Raw genomic sequence first — 15643 nt, forward strand, 5'->3', positions numbered from 1 at the left:
TTCAGAGTCCGAAAACGAGACTCCATTTGACATTGAACAAATAATAACTTCATAACATCACAAGCACCAAATAAAGAATATTCAACAACCGTCGACATCCAAAGAAACGCCTAAAAACGGCGCATTTAGTCTGATTTATAATAAATATGATAAAAAAATTTGCCTGATTATAAATTTCAAGAATAATCTTTGATAAAAGTTGATTATTTCAATTGTATTCTTTGTTTTATTGCTTCTAATTATCTCCCCTGGTCAAATACGTATCTACCCTGATCTTCATGTCTCTACCCTGTCTGATGTATTTACCCTGGCCCTCTAAAAAGTGACAAAATATGTTTTAAGTAACTTGCCCTTACGTGAGTAGTTACATAAACGGGCCAAAAGTCATAATATATATATATAATGGAAAAACTCCAACTTTTCTCCTTGGCCGTCTCCTCCATAGACGAAAAACCTCTTATATAAGAACTACCCATATATTATATTGGATGTCAGCAATAAAGTCTTAATAATAATAATTGTCTATAGAGGAAACAACTCATATTTTAAAAAAGATAGTTGCTTAAAACAATAAGTTTAAAACAAAACTTTCCAGCAAACCACACCTGATTACAATGTGTGCTGAATATATGACATATATATCTTAAAATTAATCAATGTATTAACTATAGTCCCTAGATATAACTGAAAATAGAACAAATTGGTGAAAATCTAGGTCACAATCACTCATTATACACGCTCGATCGTCGCTCCAACCTGTGACAAAATTGCGACGCCCCGTTCGCGTTACACGGTCACTGGATACTACGTGATGTTATGAATCATTGGTTAGTTGACAATCACTTCGTATCCCAGTGAAACAAAAATATAAAAATAGGACTAAAAACTGAAGAATGTGATTGCCCCAAACTTATAACTTTTGATAAACAAGCTAGGTCTATCCATAGTTGCTCCCCCCTCACAGTTTGAAAGCAACATTCCTTTAGTTTTTAGAATTTTTGTATTATCTCTTCGTGTATGTTATGTTTGCCATAAGTGCTTGTCACTTTAAAATATTATAAATATTTGGTACCAAAGTATCAGTGTGCCGACCGTTAGCAAGCTTTTATAAATAAATAAATCAATTCTTAGTTCGGCTTAAAGTGTTATTATTGTTCATGCATTACCTATAGAAAGGCACACCATTTACCCATGAGTTATTCATTCACCATTTACACAAAAATTTGGTATTAGATTATAGTACCAATAATTTCTTAGCACAAATATTTATTTATATGTATATACAATAACATATAATGGTACAATATGATTTGTATTCTCATATTCTGTCAGTCTGAATTAGACATAGTTTTGTAGAGTCCAGATCAAGTCTGCCGTAGAAGGTTCACTCAATGAGTGCAGCAGAACGTCCTAATAGGCAACGATGGCGAAACGTCGTGAAGCGCATCACATCTGGCCCTTCTATTACCACTACTACATAGCGATCACGACCGCTCTGTCAACCGCTCTGTACCGGATAAGACTTCTGTCAGTCACAACGCGGTGCCAGTTTGTCGATGCCTTGAAATTTGTCAAAGTTAAAAGTAAATAAATCCGATTGTAATGTTTATGAAACGTCAATAGAAAAATATAGCTCTAAAAGCTTGTATGCGAATGAAATAAGCGAAAAAATAATACTACAAAATTTAATTCTTTTATTTTTGTCTCACACACGGTTTTTTCTATTTTTTTTTACTACTCTTTAATATGGTGGAACATGTATACTAACTTTTTTTAATATAGTAGTTTTGTTCTAGGAGTACATTGGAGTACATTACTTCACATATTTAGCTAATGTATACAAAATATTGTAAAACCTATTTTAAAAGAGTAAGTGTGGAGTTTCTTGCCCATTCTTCTCCACACGAAACTACCTTTTGGAAGGGGCAACTAGAATCATCTTAATATTTTATTTGACGTTCAAAAGTACCATTTTAGGTGGTCTAATTGAAATAAATGACTTGACTTGATTAACTGTATTTTACCACAGTCTGTTTTAAAATATTTGTCGTTTAATTGATAAATTAATTTATTTGTGTTTAAATGGATTCATATATAATTAATTAAAAAATAAGTATGTCTTATAAAACTATCATAACGGTGAGTCGGATTCGCAGATCTAATTGAGCGAGGTCAGAGACCCACATATACACCAATTTACTTTAGTTACTAGTTACGACTCGTCTTCGGAGTTTATTGTTTTAAGATTACGTCTAAGTGCTAAACACACATTCATAATCGGACATATTTATTAAAACTATCACAATATATGTAACTGTGTTTGCTTTTGGATTTTGGTAGTAACAATAAAAAATTAATTAGAGTAGTGTTGGCTCATCCCTGAGGTCGTAGGTTCGATCTCTGGCTGTGCACCAATGGGCTTTCTTTCTATGAAACATCGTGAGTAAACCCGGCTTGCCTTAGACCCAAAAAGACGACGGCGTGTGTCAGGCACATAAGGCTGATGATCTACATGCATATTAGATGACAAATGATCATGAAACAGATTCAGTAATCTGAGGTCCAGACCTAAAAAAGTTGTAGCACCACTGATTTATATTTTTATTTTAGTAACAATTAAATCTATTACAGTGAAGCTCAAATGAAAATTTACTGCTATTGCCATTATTTCCAAACATTGTTCTACGTGATGGTGTTACAAACATACAAATAAGTATTAATTAAAACCATTATTATACATATATGTTTTAACAGGTGTCAGATGTGAGTCATCATATATTTGGCGATAAAGATATTATGACATTATAAAAATCTGGACCTTCATCAAAAAATTATAAACATAAACGTGTCAATTACATGAGAAAAAAAATAAAAACGCGACCGTTGAACGCTGTTATTGCATTAGTGTCAAAGTGCCAAAAAAATCGCGTATTCGAAACGGATCCACTGCTATTATTTCCTGTATCTATGCTATTATATCGCAAGAGGCAATTATTTTACTTAAATTCCCATTACAACAATGACTACTTCGACCAGAAGAATATATACTTGTCTATAAAAAAAAAGTGCGTGCGTATAAAGTACACATGTCAGAAGTGAAACTTCTTTGGCAAACTAATTTTTAACTCTTGTTCATATTTATACAGAACTAAAACTTTAGATTTCCGAGACTTAGAGGAAGGGAAAAGGGAAGATATGTTATAAAAAAACTGCTTTTACTGCACAAGACGTTATGCGACAGAATTGCCATCTTAAGTTCTAATATGTAACTACTAAACGAATACTACTAAAAACAGCGTGTATTTTTTCTCGATCTCCCTTACTTTCTCTCGCAGTCTTTCTCACTATAGCTCTCTCCCACCTCTCGCTCCATGGCACTGTGCGTGATGCGACGTTCGCTCTATCTCACTCTCTCTCTCGATCTTTCTCACTTGCTTGCTTACTCTCGCTCCATGGCTATTTGCTTCATGCTACGTTCGCCCTTTCTCAATCTCTCAATCGGTCTCAATCGCTCTCTCCCTCTTCTTCGACAAAAACTTTGCACATCTTCGTGACGCTAATATTATTATTATTGCGTTTCATCCGTAAAAAAATTACCCTCATGCGCCTAAAGAAGTTTCACTTCAAAAATTGAAATCAATTGGTTGGGGGAGTTACGCGATTTTTGTCATTAATATTTTTACAAGGCGTGGTGGCAATTTGAGCGGTGTCTAGTTCAATTAAACTTCAACGAACGCTGACACCAAATCAAGGTCACCCAACAACCCTATCGTCCTTGGACATAATATAATACCTTCTACGTGGATTTAGATAAGCCTTGGTCACGATGTAGGCGATAAGCGAAAGTAATGTAGATAAAATGTAATGAATGAGATATTAGCAGAGTTGTTTTGACCATAATTCATTTCGAGTGTAGGACATTTATAGGTACAGTGAACGAAGTGGCAAACCCTAATCTTTGTATTCCCTATTTTTACCTACCCTACCGTACTGTACTGGACCTACATAAAATTTTCTAGTGGTGGCGTGCGTCTCTTCTCCCGGAGGTCATAGTTTTGCACCCCGGTGCACTAATAGACAAGTCTATGTGCGCATTTAATACTACCACTACATCGTCAGACATGCCTTAGACCAGTGTTACCCTACGTGGGGCCTAAGCCCCAACGTGGGAAATTTTATTGCTAAATTATTCGAAAATTTATTAAAAACCTAATTTGAATATCAGTTTTTTGAAAATTTACTTTTTGTTTCTCGCTAACAATTTCCTTGTACTTTCTTCCTGAAGTCTATCAGGAAGAAAGTACAAGGAAATTACAAGGAATACAACATAACTGATTTATAAAGACAAATAAAAAAGTAATTTAACAAGCATTTGAGCCAAAACTCCAATTATATTTATTCTAAAATCCCGTCTAGTATTTCAAGTGAATGTTGGAACAAAGGGCGTGTTGACTTTCAAAGTGTCCTACATTTTTACAATTCGAGTTTCATTACAGTGGCTTCTTCATAAAGCAACCATAGCTTTGCCAATTCGTAACCTGTTTTGTCCATTATTCGAATAAGGTATATCTAGGAAATAAAAGTAGTCGAATTAGTTTGAACCCGGCTGTGCACTGAAGGATTTTTTATCCACAATTCACTGTGAAGATAAACATAGTGAGATCGATATGTCTCAAAAATCGGGGGCAAAGAAGGCTGATTACTTTTTCCGTAGTGATTCATAAAACCGATCTGAGGTCTTTATAGATTTCTAAATCTATATAGAAGGTTACACGTGGACGTGACAGTTCTTGTTATTAGAAATTGATTTTACTTTAAAATATCTTAATCCTAAACTAAAATGGGTGTCTATGACCTACGGCTACTGTTTATGGCTATCTCGAAGACTTCTTTGGATATACATTTTAAAATACGTAGAAAAATATATCGTGTATATGATTAATAACGTCAATCAAGAAACTGGATATTTGTAAAGAGACATAATTTGCGAAATAGGAAACTGTGGTATCGACTCCCGGTGCGGGTCCTATCTCGGAGATACGACCTTCAATTGTTTCAAAAAGACTCCCTCAAAAGCCGACAATGCACGCACTATAATAGGTGTGTATGAGCTGCAGTTACTGCCGCTTTATGACTGTTGCGATGACTTCATTAGAAGTCCTAGATTATTAAAAACTAAAGCTATACAAACTATGTAATAAAAGTATTAAAAAAGGATCATTATTTAGTAGCAATTAGAAGTATACTTAAATTTTTTATCAAAATTACAAAATTGCTCGCACGAATTTCACTTAACCTATATACACTAACTCATTACACACGCCACAGTAATTACGAGCTACAATAGACTTTGTTTTATTAAAATTGGGTCTAGATTTGTTTGCACGTGTTATTTGCTTAAGCAGACGGCTTTTAATACAAACAAATTAGGTTAATTTAAAGTACTTTATGCTCAGTGGATAGAGTAGTTAAACCCGTACATGACTGGACTTATATTTCCAAAAATTATTTGTCAAAACAGTATGAAAAAAAGTACAACAGGAAAGATAAAAAAAGTTCCTGCATACAAAGTACACGTGTCAGAAGTGAAACTTCTTTGGCAAACTAATTTTTAAGTCTTCTTCATATTTATACCAATCTATAACTTTAGATTTCCGAGACTTAGAGGGAGGGAAAAAGGAATATATGTTAGGAATTTAATGTATTTAATTGTTATTAAAATATTAAGTGTCGAAAATTAATACAAATTATAAATTTAATTTTAAAAATAGAATTTATACAAGGTAATTCGTCTTTCTCACTCTCTCTCAATCGGTATCAATCGTCCCTTTTGTTCGACAAAACCGCTGCACATCTTCGTGACGTTTCCGTAAAAAAATACCCTCATGCTCCTAAAGAAGTTTCACTTCAATGAGCGATATTAAAATAAAAACAAAATTTAACGGCGCATACACCACATACCGAAAAGTAAAGTGGAGATAGACGGGTCATATGATAAGAGAAAAGAAGAAAAAGTGGAACAGAATTGTAACGGAGTTACCACGAAGTGGGAAACGAAAGAGAGACAAGCAGATAAGAAGATAGAAAGACGATAGAAAAAAGAACGCCACGATTGGAACAATTTAGAGGAGGCCTTTGTCAAAGGACAAGCTGTAAATATTATAAAATAAATTAAAAATAAATGAAAACTCGTCACGTTTGTGGCTTTTTAAAATTTGTTAACTCACGGGGTTCTAGAATTCAAAAACTAATAAGATTTTGAATTTCAGAAGTCATAGCCTTGCACATAAGTTTAACGTTAATCGTGAATGAGACACGATTATAAAAAGTATTATAAATAAAATATTATTTAATAAGTAAATGCGAGGCGTTGAACTCGCTGAGTCAGCCAAGTCTGCAGGGGGGATTAGCACAATGCCAATTGTTACGCAAGGCAACAACCCTTTCGGTGTAGTTAGCATGGGTTTATATTGAACTATTTTTCATTTTAAATTTAAAAAAAAACGAAGAAAAAAATAACGTACCTATATATAATAATGTCGATCAAGAGACTGCTTATACATATAAGCAGAGGTAAGATTTGTATTTTTGGGACTCCTGGTGGATTTGGAACTCCAATTGTTAAAAGAAAAATTATACTCTGAAAGGCCGGCAACATCCCTTAGGCCTGTTTGCCGCCCTATACTATAAAAGTAATGCTACATTATTTCTGTGTAAACTGCTATATTATTCTTTTAAGTCTATATGTGTAAAGTCGGGACAGGCAGCTAGTATACTATAAAATTAGTATCTAACCAAACCGCTTGTGAAATTTTAATTAAAACCTCAGACATAATTCTCCACCCACCCATATTTTATTGAATTCTATTGACACCCCCCACCGGTGGCGTCAAAGCGTCGCGACATAAACGCGTACGAATCGATAACTGAAGAATATGTTACGATACACATGCTTAAAAGCTGAGGTAGGATCGACTTATTTATTAAAGTTCACCACGTCATATATAATGCTATATCTAGCCGTTACAAGCTATATTTTCTAAAATACATGACAATTATGGTAAAAATAAGGAGAGAACGAAATAGTATCGATAAGTTGGTAATGGAAGGGAGGAGTGATGGTAGGTGAAGTCGGGGTCGATCACCTACCAACGGGTAGGCGATCGACCCCGACCAGTTAAAGACAATTATGAGTCTCAACATCCATAATGCCCAGAGACAAGCTTTGGATAGATGTGGTGGTGTGGACTGTGGAGGCAGCAAGTTCATGCATTGCTTAGGGCTATTCAAGACAAGCACGACCTTCAATAATGAAGTTTGCGAAGAGGAAGAACTAAAAAATTACTAATCACTATGCACTGATGCAAGCAGACATGCCAAACAATAACTTAAACCACTAAAAATGGTTCCTACTCAAAAATAAAAAACAACTGTATACAAGGATATACAATAAAGGAACAAAATATGACGTATGATATCGTCATCAACCAATCAGTCTTTTGTTTTACAATCTCAATACTCTGGCAAATGTAATTTTTTGTTTTAACTATAAAACCTTAAAGCTAATGAAATATATTTTTTTTATAGCTTTCCTAATAGGTACTCATTAAAGATAAATGTTATCTTTTTAGATTAATATCTTTAAATCTTACCAAAGGAGACCGTTCACCAGCTGTTGGTGTCTTCTACAGTTACCTACGATATATTAGATACCATGTGTGCATCTGTATTATTAGTGTTAAAATAAACAAGAAGTGGAATTAGGCGACACTAATCTTTATAGAGATAATAAATTTTAATATAAAAAGCTGAAGTATAAAGTATTACATCATCTAAACTTTCGTTGTTTTTTTATTTAAGTTTTTAAAGCTATAAAGTTATTTTTTAGAAAATGTTAACCCTATCGCACATCATTAACATTAATCGCAGCGCACCCGCCGGCCGTCTGAAGTGGCATTACACCCTACAGACTGCGCTGCGTCAACAGACTCGATGACTCTTAATCTGAATATTGCGAGGGCATAGACTATACTATCTACTAACGTACACAGGTTCATAAACTTTAAAAAAACCTTTTTGATGAATGAAACGTATGTATGTTAAGAATAATAATAATTAATACTGTCCTCCTGTGTCCGACTTACAAAAGCCTTAAGGTTATTTATACCAATAATAAGGCAGTGGCCTTTTATGGGTCTTAAATCGCATCTATTTCTTTAATCATTTGTATAGTTTTCTGATACACGATGTTTCACTGTGACGGTGATCAGGGAGCGCATCAGATCATTTTTGAACTCAAACTCAAAATAACTATATTCATATAGGTAAAGTATACTTATGAAAGTCAACCGAAAATATGATAAATTGATTCTAAATTTACATTTACTACCAGTTCGCAAGTCAAGGGCGTAGAGCGGGCAAGAAGAACTGGCAAGAAACTTTCCGCAACTCTTTTGAGTCTACTAGACTACTTTTTTCTATATACAGTCAAAACCGTTTACGACAACATCATTTAGAACAACATACCGGTTATATTGACCAAAATCAAAGGTCCCGGCTGAATTATATTGTATTAGGTTCTTAATAACGTCATCAGCTGTTACGACTATCGGTTTTTACGACCAAATATGAGTAGTCCCTTCGATGTCGTTTTAACAGATTTTGACTGTACAACAAACGGGTTGGAGGGTCACCTGATGTTAAGTGATACCGGCGCCCATGGACACTCATATTTCCAGAAGGCTCTCAAGTGCGTTGCCTTACTCTCACTATCATTACAAAACACAAAGATACGAACTATTTCTTTGGTATGTTCGATAGTTTAGAAAAAATTCTCAAGCATTTGCTATTATGCACTTCGCGAGCCTACTTTCATCAACTTTGGGAATCACTGGCTTGAAGAATACTTGTCTAGATAGAGCCTTCAATGTTTATATTCATCTAGAGTTATACATGATTTTATAGTTATACAGGAAGATAATTTATAGCATAGGATTTGAACGAACTTCTGTTTTCATATATGTGACAAATACCATAACCATATTGGTGAAACTTATGGACTTATGCGGTGAACTGAGGCCAGTCAACTATTTATATATAACAGACGTCCTGTAAAGGTCTTACATACAAAACACATAAAAATCTGCCATTTAGGAGTTTAATTACGAACACATGCACAGAATATTTATATATATAGACAGACTGCAGTGCCATCTGCTGGGCAGATTTGTGAATCTCAACTATCCAGGGCGCCACCCAAAGGTATACAAAAAAATTCATTCAAATCGGTTCAAGCCGTTTAAGAGGAGTTCAGTGACATACACACGTACGACAGAATTATATATATGTATAAAGATATACATAATAGTTGAAAAAAATTACACATCAAATGGAAGTTAGTATTTTTGATTATACTCTTAGTCTGTTATTGTTCTTTCTATTTCTTTGTGTTCTGAAGTATTGGCCGTAGGTATTTAGGCATCCTTCTGAACCCTCCATAATATGGATGATATGATGATATATACATGATATACACAAAAAGATCGCAACTCATCTAGTTGAACACTGAATGAAGAACAGTAGTACGATTATTACTGGCAGTAAATGTAAAATTAGAAGCATTTCATATATTATATATTTATTATTTGACGTTCATAAGTGTACATTTTGTAACCTACATGAATAAATGATATTTGAATTTGAATTGAATTCAATACATTTGAGTTAGATTAAACTATTGAGGAAAGAATTAGACAAACAATTAAAGCTTTTAATAATCGTAGGCATGAAATCTGTCGCTCTGTCAACATTCGACAGAGTGGAGATAGACCTGCTGCAGCATGCTGTGGGGGTCGACTCAGGACTGGGAGCACTGGAACTTCCAGCCTGGAAGTTTCTCATTTCAGAGGCGAAGACACTTTTTGGGTCGCAGAGCCAGCGAGTGAGTAAAACAACCTTTCACGACCTTGGACGTCGAACTTGAGTCATTACCACTGGAAACCGGATTGTCCTACGCTATTATCCACACAAATATGTTTTAGACCTAAATTTTATCTACATGACAGTATCGTGCAACATATTTTTCCTGTCATACAGTTCAGTCACGAACCATCAGGCTTGATTCGGACACATTTCTATGTCCGTTTTTATTACACGCTTTATATTAGCTTCACCTGTATGTATGTATGTATGTAACCGACTCCTTCGGACTCGATTTTGACCCACATTAAACGGACAGATTTAATTCAAACTTTGTACACTTATAAAGAATCAGCGACACTATAATAATTTCATAGGTTTATCTCGAAAAAACAATGAAAATCTTTTTAAGTCCACAAAGCAATAGTACGATTTAATTGAGACAACACGTATTGCTGCTAGGACTAAAAAGTGGAAAATAAATATAGTTTAAAAAATTAAAAAAACTAAAAAACACGCTTTTAAAGCACATCAAACTAAAAAGTGAAAAATAATTCCTAATTTAGGCTGCAAATGGTAATGAACAAAAAACTCGATAGACGAAAAATATGGCTCAGAGCGCCCCACGCTTTTTCACAATAATACCAGTATTTTTTGTTCATTACCATTTTTAGCCTAAATTAGGAATTATTTTTCACTTTTTAGTTTGATGTGCTTTAAAAGCGTATTTTTTAGTATTTTTAACTATATTTATTGCATTCGGTGGCGTTATTTTAAAAAATCCTGTCTAGATTTTGATTAGATAAAATTTCTAGTCATATATTATCTACCTTGACTATGAACAATGTACTATGTTATCATTACAACTATTAAACTAAAGCATGAACTAAAAAACATTGACGTAATACTGGAATTTAACAATAAGAACAAACCGCTTGACATGCGGGACACGTCTGCTACGCATGTGTTATTATGTACATATATACATTGCGTTATATACAAGGTCTAATATCGTTATAATATGACTTTAATTTCCTCTTCTGAGCTATAAGACTTTTAGGAACGTGTATTATACAGAGGTTTATAATATAATATTAATGTTTTTATTCTATACATTTAAAATGTAATTTTATACATTAAAAGAAAAACAAAGAACGTAAATTGTTAGGTAAACACCGAGTCGCCTTATCGCTAACAAGCGATCTCTTCCAGGCAACTTTAGTGTGGTAAGAACTAGAATAAAAAATAAAATTACAAGTAATATTAAGTTGCATGGCTTTGGACCCCTTAAAAACTGATAATATTACATGCATGATGTAAATCATATTGTCTCAGTTCCCAGTGGGTCCCAGCGTTACATTACAAAGAACGATAGAAAAAAATTGGAGCTGTTTTATGGTGGAGTCGTTCGACAAATTTCCCTAAGTTTTTGTTCAAGATATTCATAAATTATATTGCTATTAAAGTATTTAGCTCAAAAGTTGTTTAGCCTCACGCAGCCTCAATGTGAAAATAATGATATCACAACTAAGTGATATCATACATTTCATATATATATCTGTATATACCTAAATAGTGACTACATCATCTTTTATACAATGCATAGCTAATAGCCGAAAAGCTATCAATGGGACGAATGTATAACTTAAAAGTCAAGAAATACAACTCTATTGATCTAAATCCGATAACTAATTAAAATTCCTTATAAGTGGTTCTAAACTAAATATAGAGTAACTTGTTGCTTCACCAAACGCGTTGTCCATCATCTTTGATTTATAATAATTTTAATACAAGAATCAATATAAGTTGGATGCTTTTAAAGATTAATATTTTGGCTACGTACAAGTTAGAATAAAGCTGGCTGAATGTTCACGATCAATTTTAACACGTTTTCAGGTAAGACATATTATTTGTCAAAATTTCATGTAAATTGGATGAAATACACTAAATATAATAACAATAATTAATTGTTAGAAGTGTTAAAGGATATTAGCCCGTCGCACGGTATAAGTTTTTAAGTTTTTGCATTAAGATACGTTTGAAACGATAGGAGCAATAATTGATATATTAAACTTAATTTAAAGTACCTAAATAACGCTTGAAAATATTTAGATTTTAATACATAATAAAAAAAACTTCAAATATTAGTAACATTACAATAATATTTTTCTTTATATTTATAATTGTTTTCCGATATCAAGTCGTCAGTAGCTAAATCAATTTTATTGGTATTTAACCAGAGTTGTTGAAAGATGCTGTGGCTAGTTCATATATCTACACAAGTGCTCGCATAGGTCCAGTTGTTAAGGTATGGAGGTTCGACGACCGGCGGCAGCGTGTCCCACCGGTCGTACAGCTATTTTAATTGATCGATAAGATTTACAACCCTTCTTAATTGTTGACGTACAACTGAAGTTTCTTTGATCACTCAAATCTTAAGACACGTTCATGAAATTGTTAGTACTAAGTACTAACTAATATAGTTCACGATGGGTACAATTTTTGATGATACATATTTCCTCAAAAATATCTAGCCGTTTTTAATTAGTATAATAATTATGTACTAATTATTTTTTGTATCACGTAATTAATACACGTACAACATAGAAAACAAGGGTATTCTAAGACATTAATAAGACTTAAATCTAGTCTTGATCAAAACGATTCTGTAGGTATATAAATAAGAGGTTTGACGCTTAAGACAGGATTGTAACTTGTTTTTGAATACAAGTCGTACACGAAACGGAACACACGTCTTGATTTGATTTTTAAGTGGCATAATTACTTAACACTAATAAAAAAAAGTGCGTGCGTACAAAGTACACATGTCCGAAGTGAAACTTCTTTGTAAATTAATTATTACTAAGGTAAAAGCCCCAATAGATGATCATGTACCAGTCTATGATCACTCCATGTATTTATATATATATATCTATATTTACACTGTATACGTGCTAATGATAATATAAATAAATAAAAAATCTGCGTTTACTGCACAAGACGTTATGCGACACAATTTCCATCTAAAGTTGTAATATATGTAACTACTAAACGAATACATCAACCAATAGCGTGTATTTTTTCTCGATCTCCCTTTCGCACTCTCTCCCAATCGGTCTTAATCGCTCTCTCCCTTTTCTTCGACAAAAACGCTGCACATCTTCGTGACGTTCCATAAAAATTTTACCCTCATGCGCGTTTCACTTCGACAAGTATTTTAATGTTGTTCAAGAATCAATACAACAAACCATGAAATAAGCATTAATAACAACTTCCTACCTTGTATTATTTCTCCCACGTCGAGACAAAACCACAATTGATTGATTACAAATTATTATGACGCATTCTATGACTTTTAATAAAACAAGAATTGCTTTGTAACAAGTGTTAATCGTTATTTGAAAAATACAATGATATTTCATACATGGTTGGAAGCTTTGATGAGAATTTATGTATAAAGAACCATATTTACCAGTAGTGAAAGTAGCAGTATCATGGAAAATCAACATTTAATAATCTTTAGACTTTGTGCAAGAGTGATTATAGTCAAAATATGTTTTCATTTGTTCAACATATTAAATAGAAGCTTGTTACAATTAAAAGGAACATTTTGTTTCTCGGTAAGAAAGCTGGCAATATGTATGTATTTATGTTGTAATATCTTTCAAGATATACATCTTTTAGTGATCATTCAGTGTTACCACCATATCAAATTATGTCTTTTTTATAAATAGTCACATAAAAGTAATGCATATGCCCTCTTTCTTAAACAAAAATTAAATATATTCAGTAAGTATACTTTATAAATAATATATAAGTATGAAGCCTTTGGGTGTTAATAAAAAGAATAGGCCAAAAATCTAGTGCAAGACTGAAAGTGTGATTACAAACACAAATAGAAGACAACATGACTCAATGATTATGAATCATGCCTTAATGGTCTACTGAGCACAGCCAGTGGGTATATGAGGTAAAACTGCTTAGATGATAATATTTCACTGATATAATTGATTTTCCTACGACAGCTCTTTTAGAAATTATAGATGCATTAATTCAGAGTTTTATCCAAAAATATCACAAATCTTATAAGGATCCGACTACCTAGCTTTAGCTTCTAAATTATTCCCTAACACTGGAAACTGTATCTACTTGTTAATTTAAAAACCATTATTGATATAAGCTTGTCAGTTGTAAAAATAAATGCAGAATATTATTTATAATGTAAATAAGAGACCCACTTTTGAAATCATTTCAAACTAATATTCATATAATGTTTATTATATCACAATATATGATTTCTTTTACTTTTTCAATCAAAGAAACCCAAATCCAATTATATTAATTGGATGGTTCATAGACTTTTACATAACAAACTTATCATTAAATGATTTTATGCATGCAGTTTCTTATAATTTATAGTTATAAGTTGTTTTATATAGAAATACTGTAAATTATTTCTACTAATACAAATAATATTATTAAAATATAATACTATGTTAAAACAAAGAAATGTCCTACTTTATAATCAATCATGTAAAATGGATAACCCTCATTAACATACTTGTTTCTTCTTATTTAGTATTTAATATTACACAATGATAAACAAATCAAGCCATTTTGGTAGAGGCTAGGTTACATAGAAGGTACTTCATTTTTAAAATGCTCAATTTGGACAATAAATTACAATGATTTAAGTATAATTAATATATTTATTTTATATCTTCTTATTCGTTTAAAACATAAATTAGTCATTATTGATGTGACTTGTGTGATTTTAAGAATCTTCATATGAGTGTAAAACTAAATATATAATATATAAATTATGAGCAACAATGAATGTATCCAAGTCCCTCATTTAATAATTACACTTAAAATGTGAATTGAGTAGATATAAGATATAATTGTGTGTATTTAGTTCAGCCTGTTTCAATAAACTCAATAATTATATATAGCACAATAAATACGTGTTATTTATAATTTATTGTGATACCTGCAAATTCCATCTAACGTTATAGCTTTAAATTTGGTCACTTAATAACGTATGCAGAAAGTGATATAAGCACCGTTATCTCTAAAAGAAAGTCGTGAATCACTCACATACCTATCATAAAGCTTTTAAAACGCAGCGATGATGAGAAAAAATAAAGTTTCTAAGCCCCCTACCTTGTAGACATCGCCATAGGTTCCCGAACCAATCCTTTGAACCAACTCGTATTCATCTTGGGGATTCCTCCTTGATATATCGGAACTCAAAACACCACCACTATGCGCCATAATCAATAGAAAACACTAATAAAACATTTATTTACACTTTCATCTCATTATTCACATAATTGTTTCACAAAAACGTCGACAATTTAATAATTTTTCAACATAAACTTGACATCACCCTCCTCATCTTACTGACGTATCGTCTGTCTGATTACGATTTTGACTTTTAGATTTGGGATGGTCAAGTGTTAATGTCAATGTCAAGACAGAAATTACGTTTACAACTATAGATAATTTTTACACCATAGACTATCTAATACGAAATTATGACAGGGTTGAGTTGTTGGAAATCGTCGATCTTCACCACACCATATAAATATAATACATTTTTAACAATCTAATCTTAAATACGAGAAGTTCATGGTGAATATCAATTAAAAAAAATAATAATAAAAATATGACACTTCCAAAATATAGATTTTTTTACTACGGTGCTTTGTGAGTGTGGAAAGTC

The 15643-nt window shown here is 32.6% G+C and overlaps 1 protein-coding gene across 5 annotated transcripts in view; it reads right to left on the minus strand.

Annotated features, from left to right (window-relative positions):
• The window catches only part of LOC125052310 (mitogen-activated protein kinase kinase kinase kinase 5), a 41749-nt gene extending 26408 nt beyond the window's left edge, over nt 1-15341 (minus strand). For all 5 annotated transcript variants that reach the window (XM_047653070.1, XM_047653069.1, XM_047653068.1 and 2 more), the window contains exon 1: nt 15082-15341. In XM_047653070.1, coding sequence (XP_047509026.1) covers nt 15082-15192 — 111 coding nt within the window. In that variant the 5' untranslated portion in view covers nt 15193-15341. The remainder of the gene's footprint in view (nt 1-15081) is intronic.
• Between the last annotated feature and the right edge of the window lie 302 nt (nt 15342-15643).

Source organism: Pieris napi, chromosome 9 (genome assembly GCF_905475465.1).
Source record: "Pieris napi chromosome 9, ilPieNapi1.2, whole genome shotgun sequence".
In the NCBI taxonomy this organism is placed as follows: domain Eukaryota; kingdom Metazoa; phylum Arthropoda; class Insecta; order Lepidoptera; family Pieridae; genus Pieris; species Pieris napi.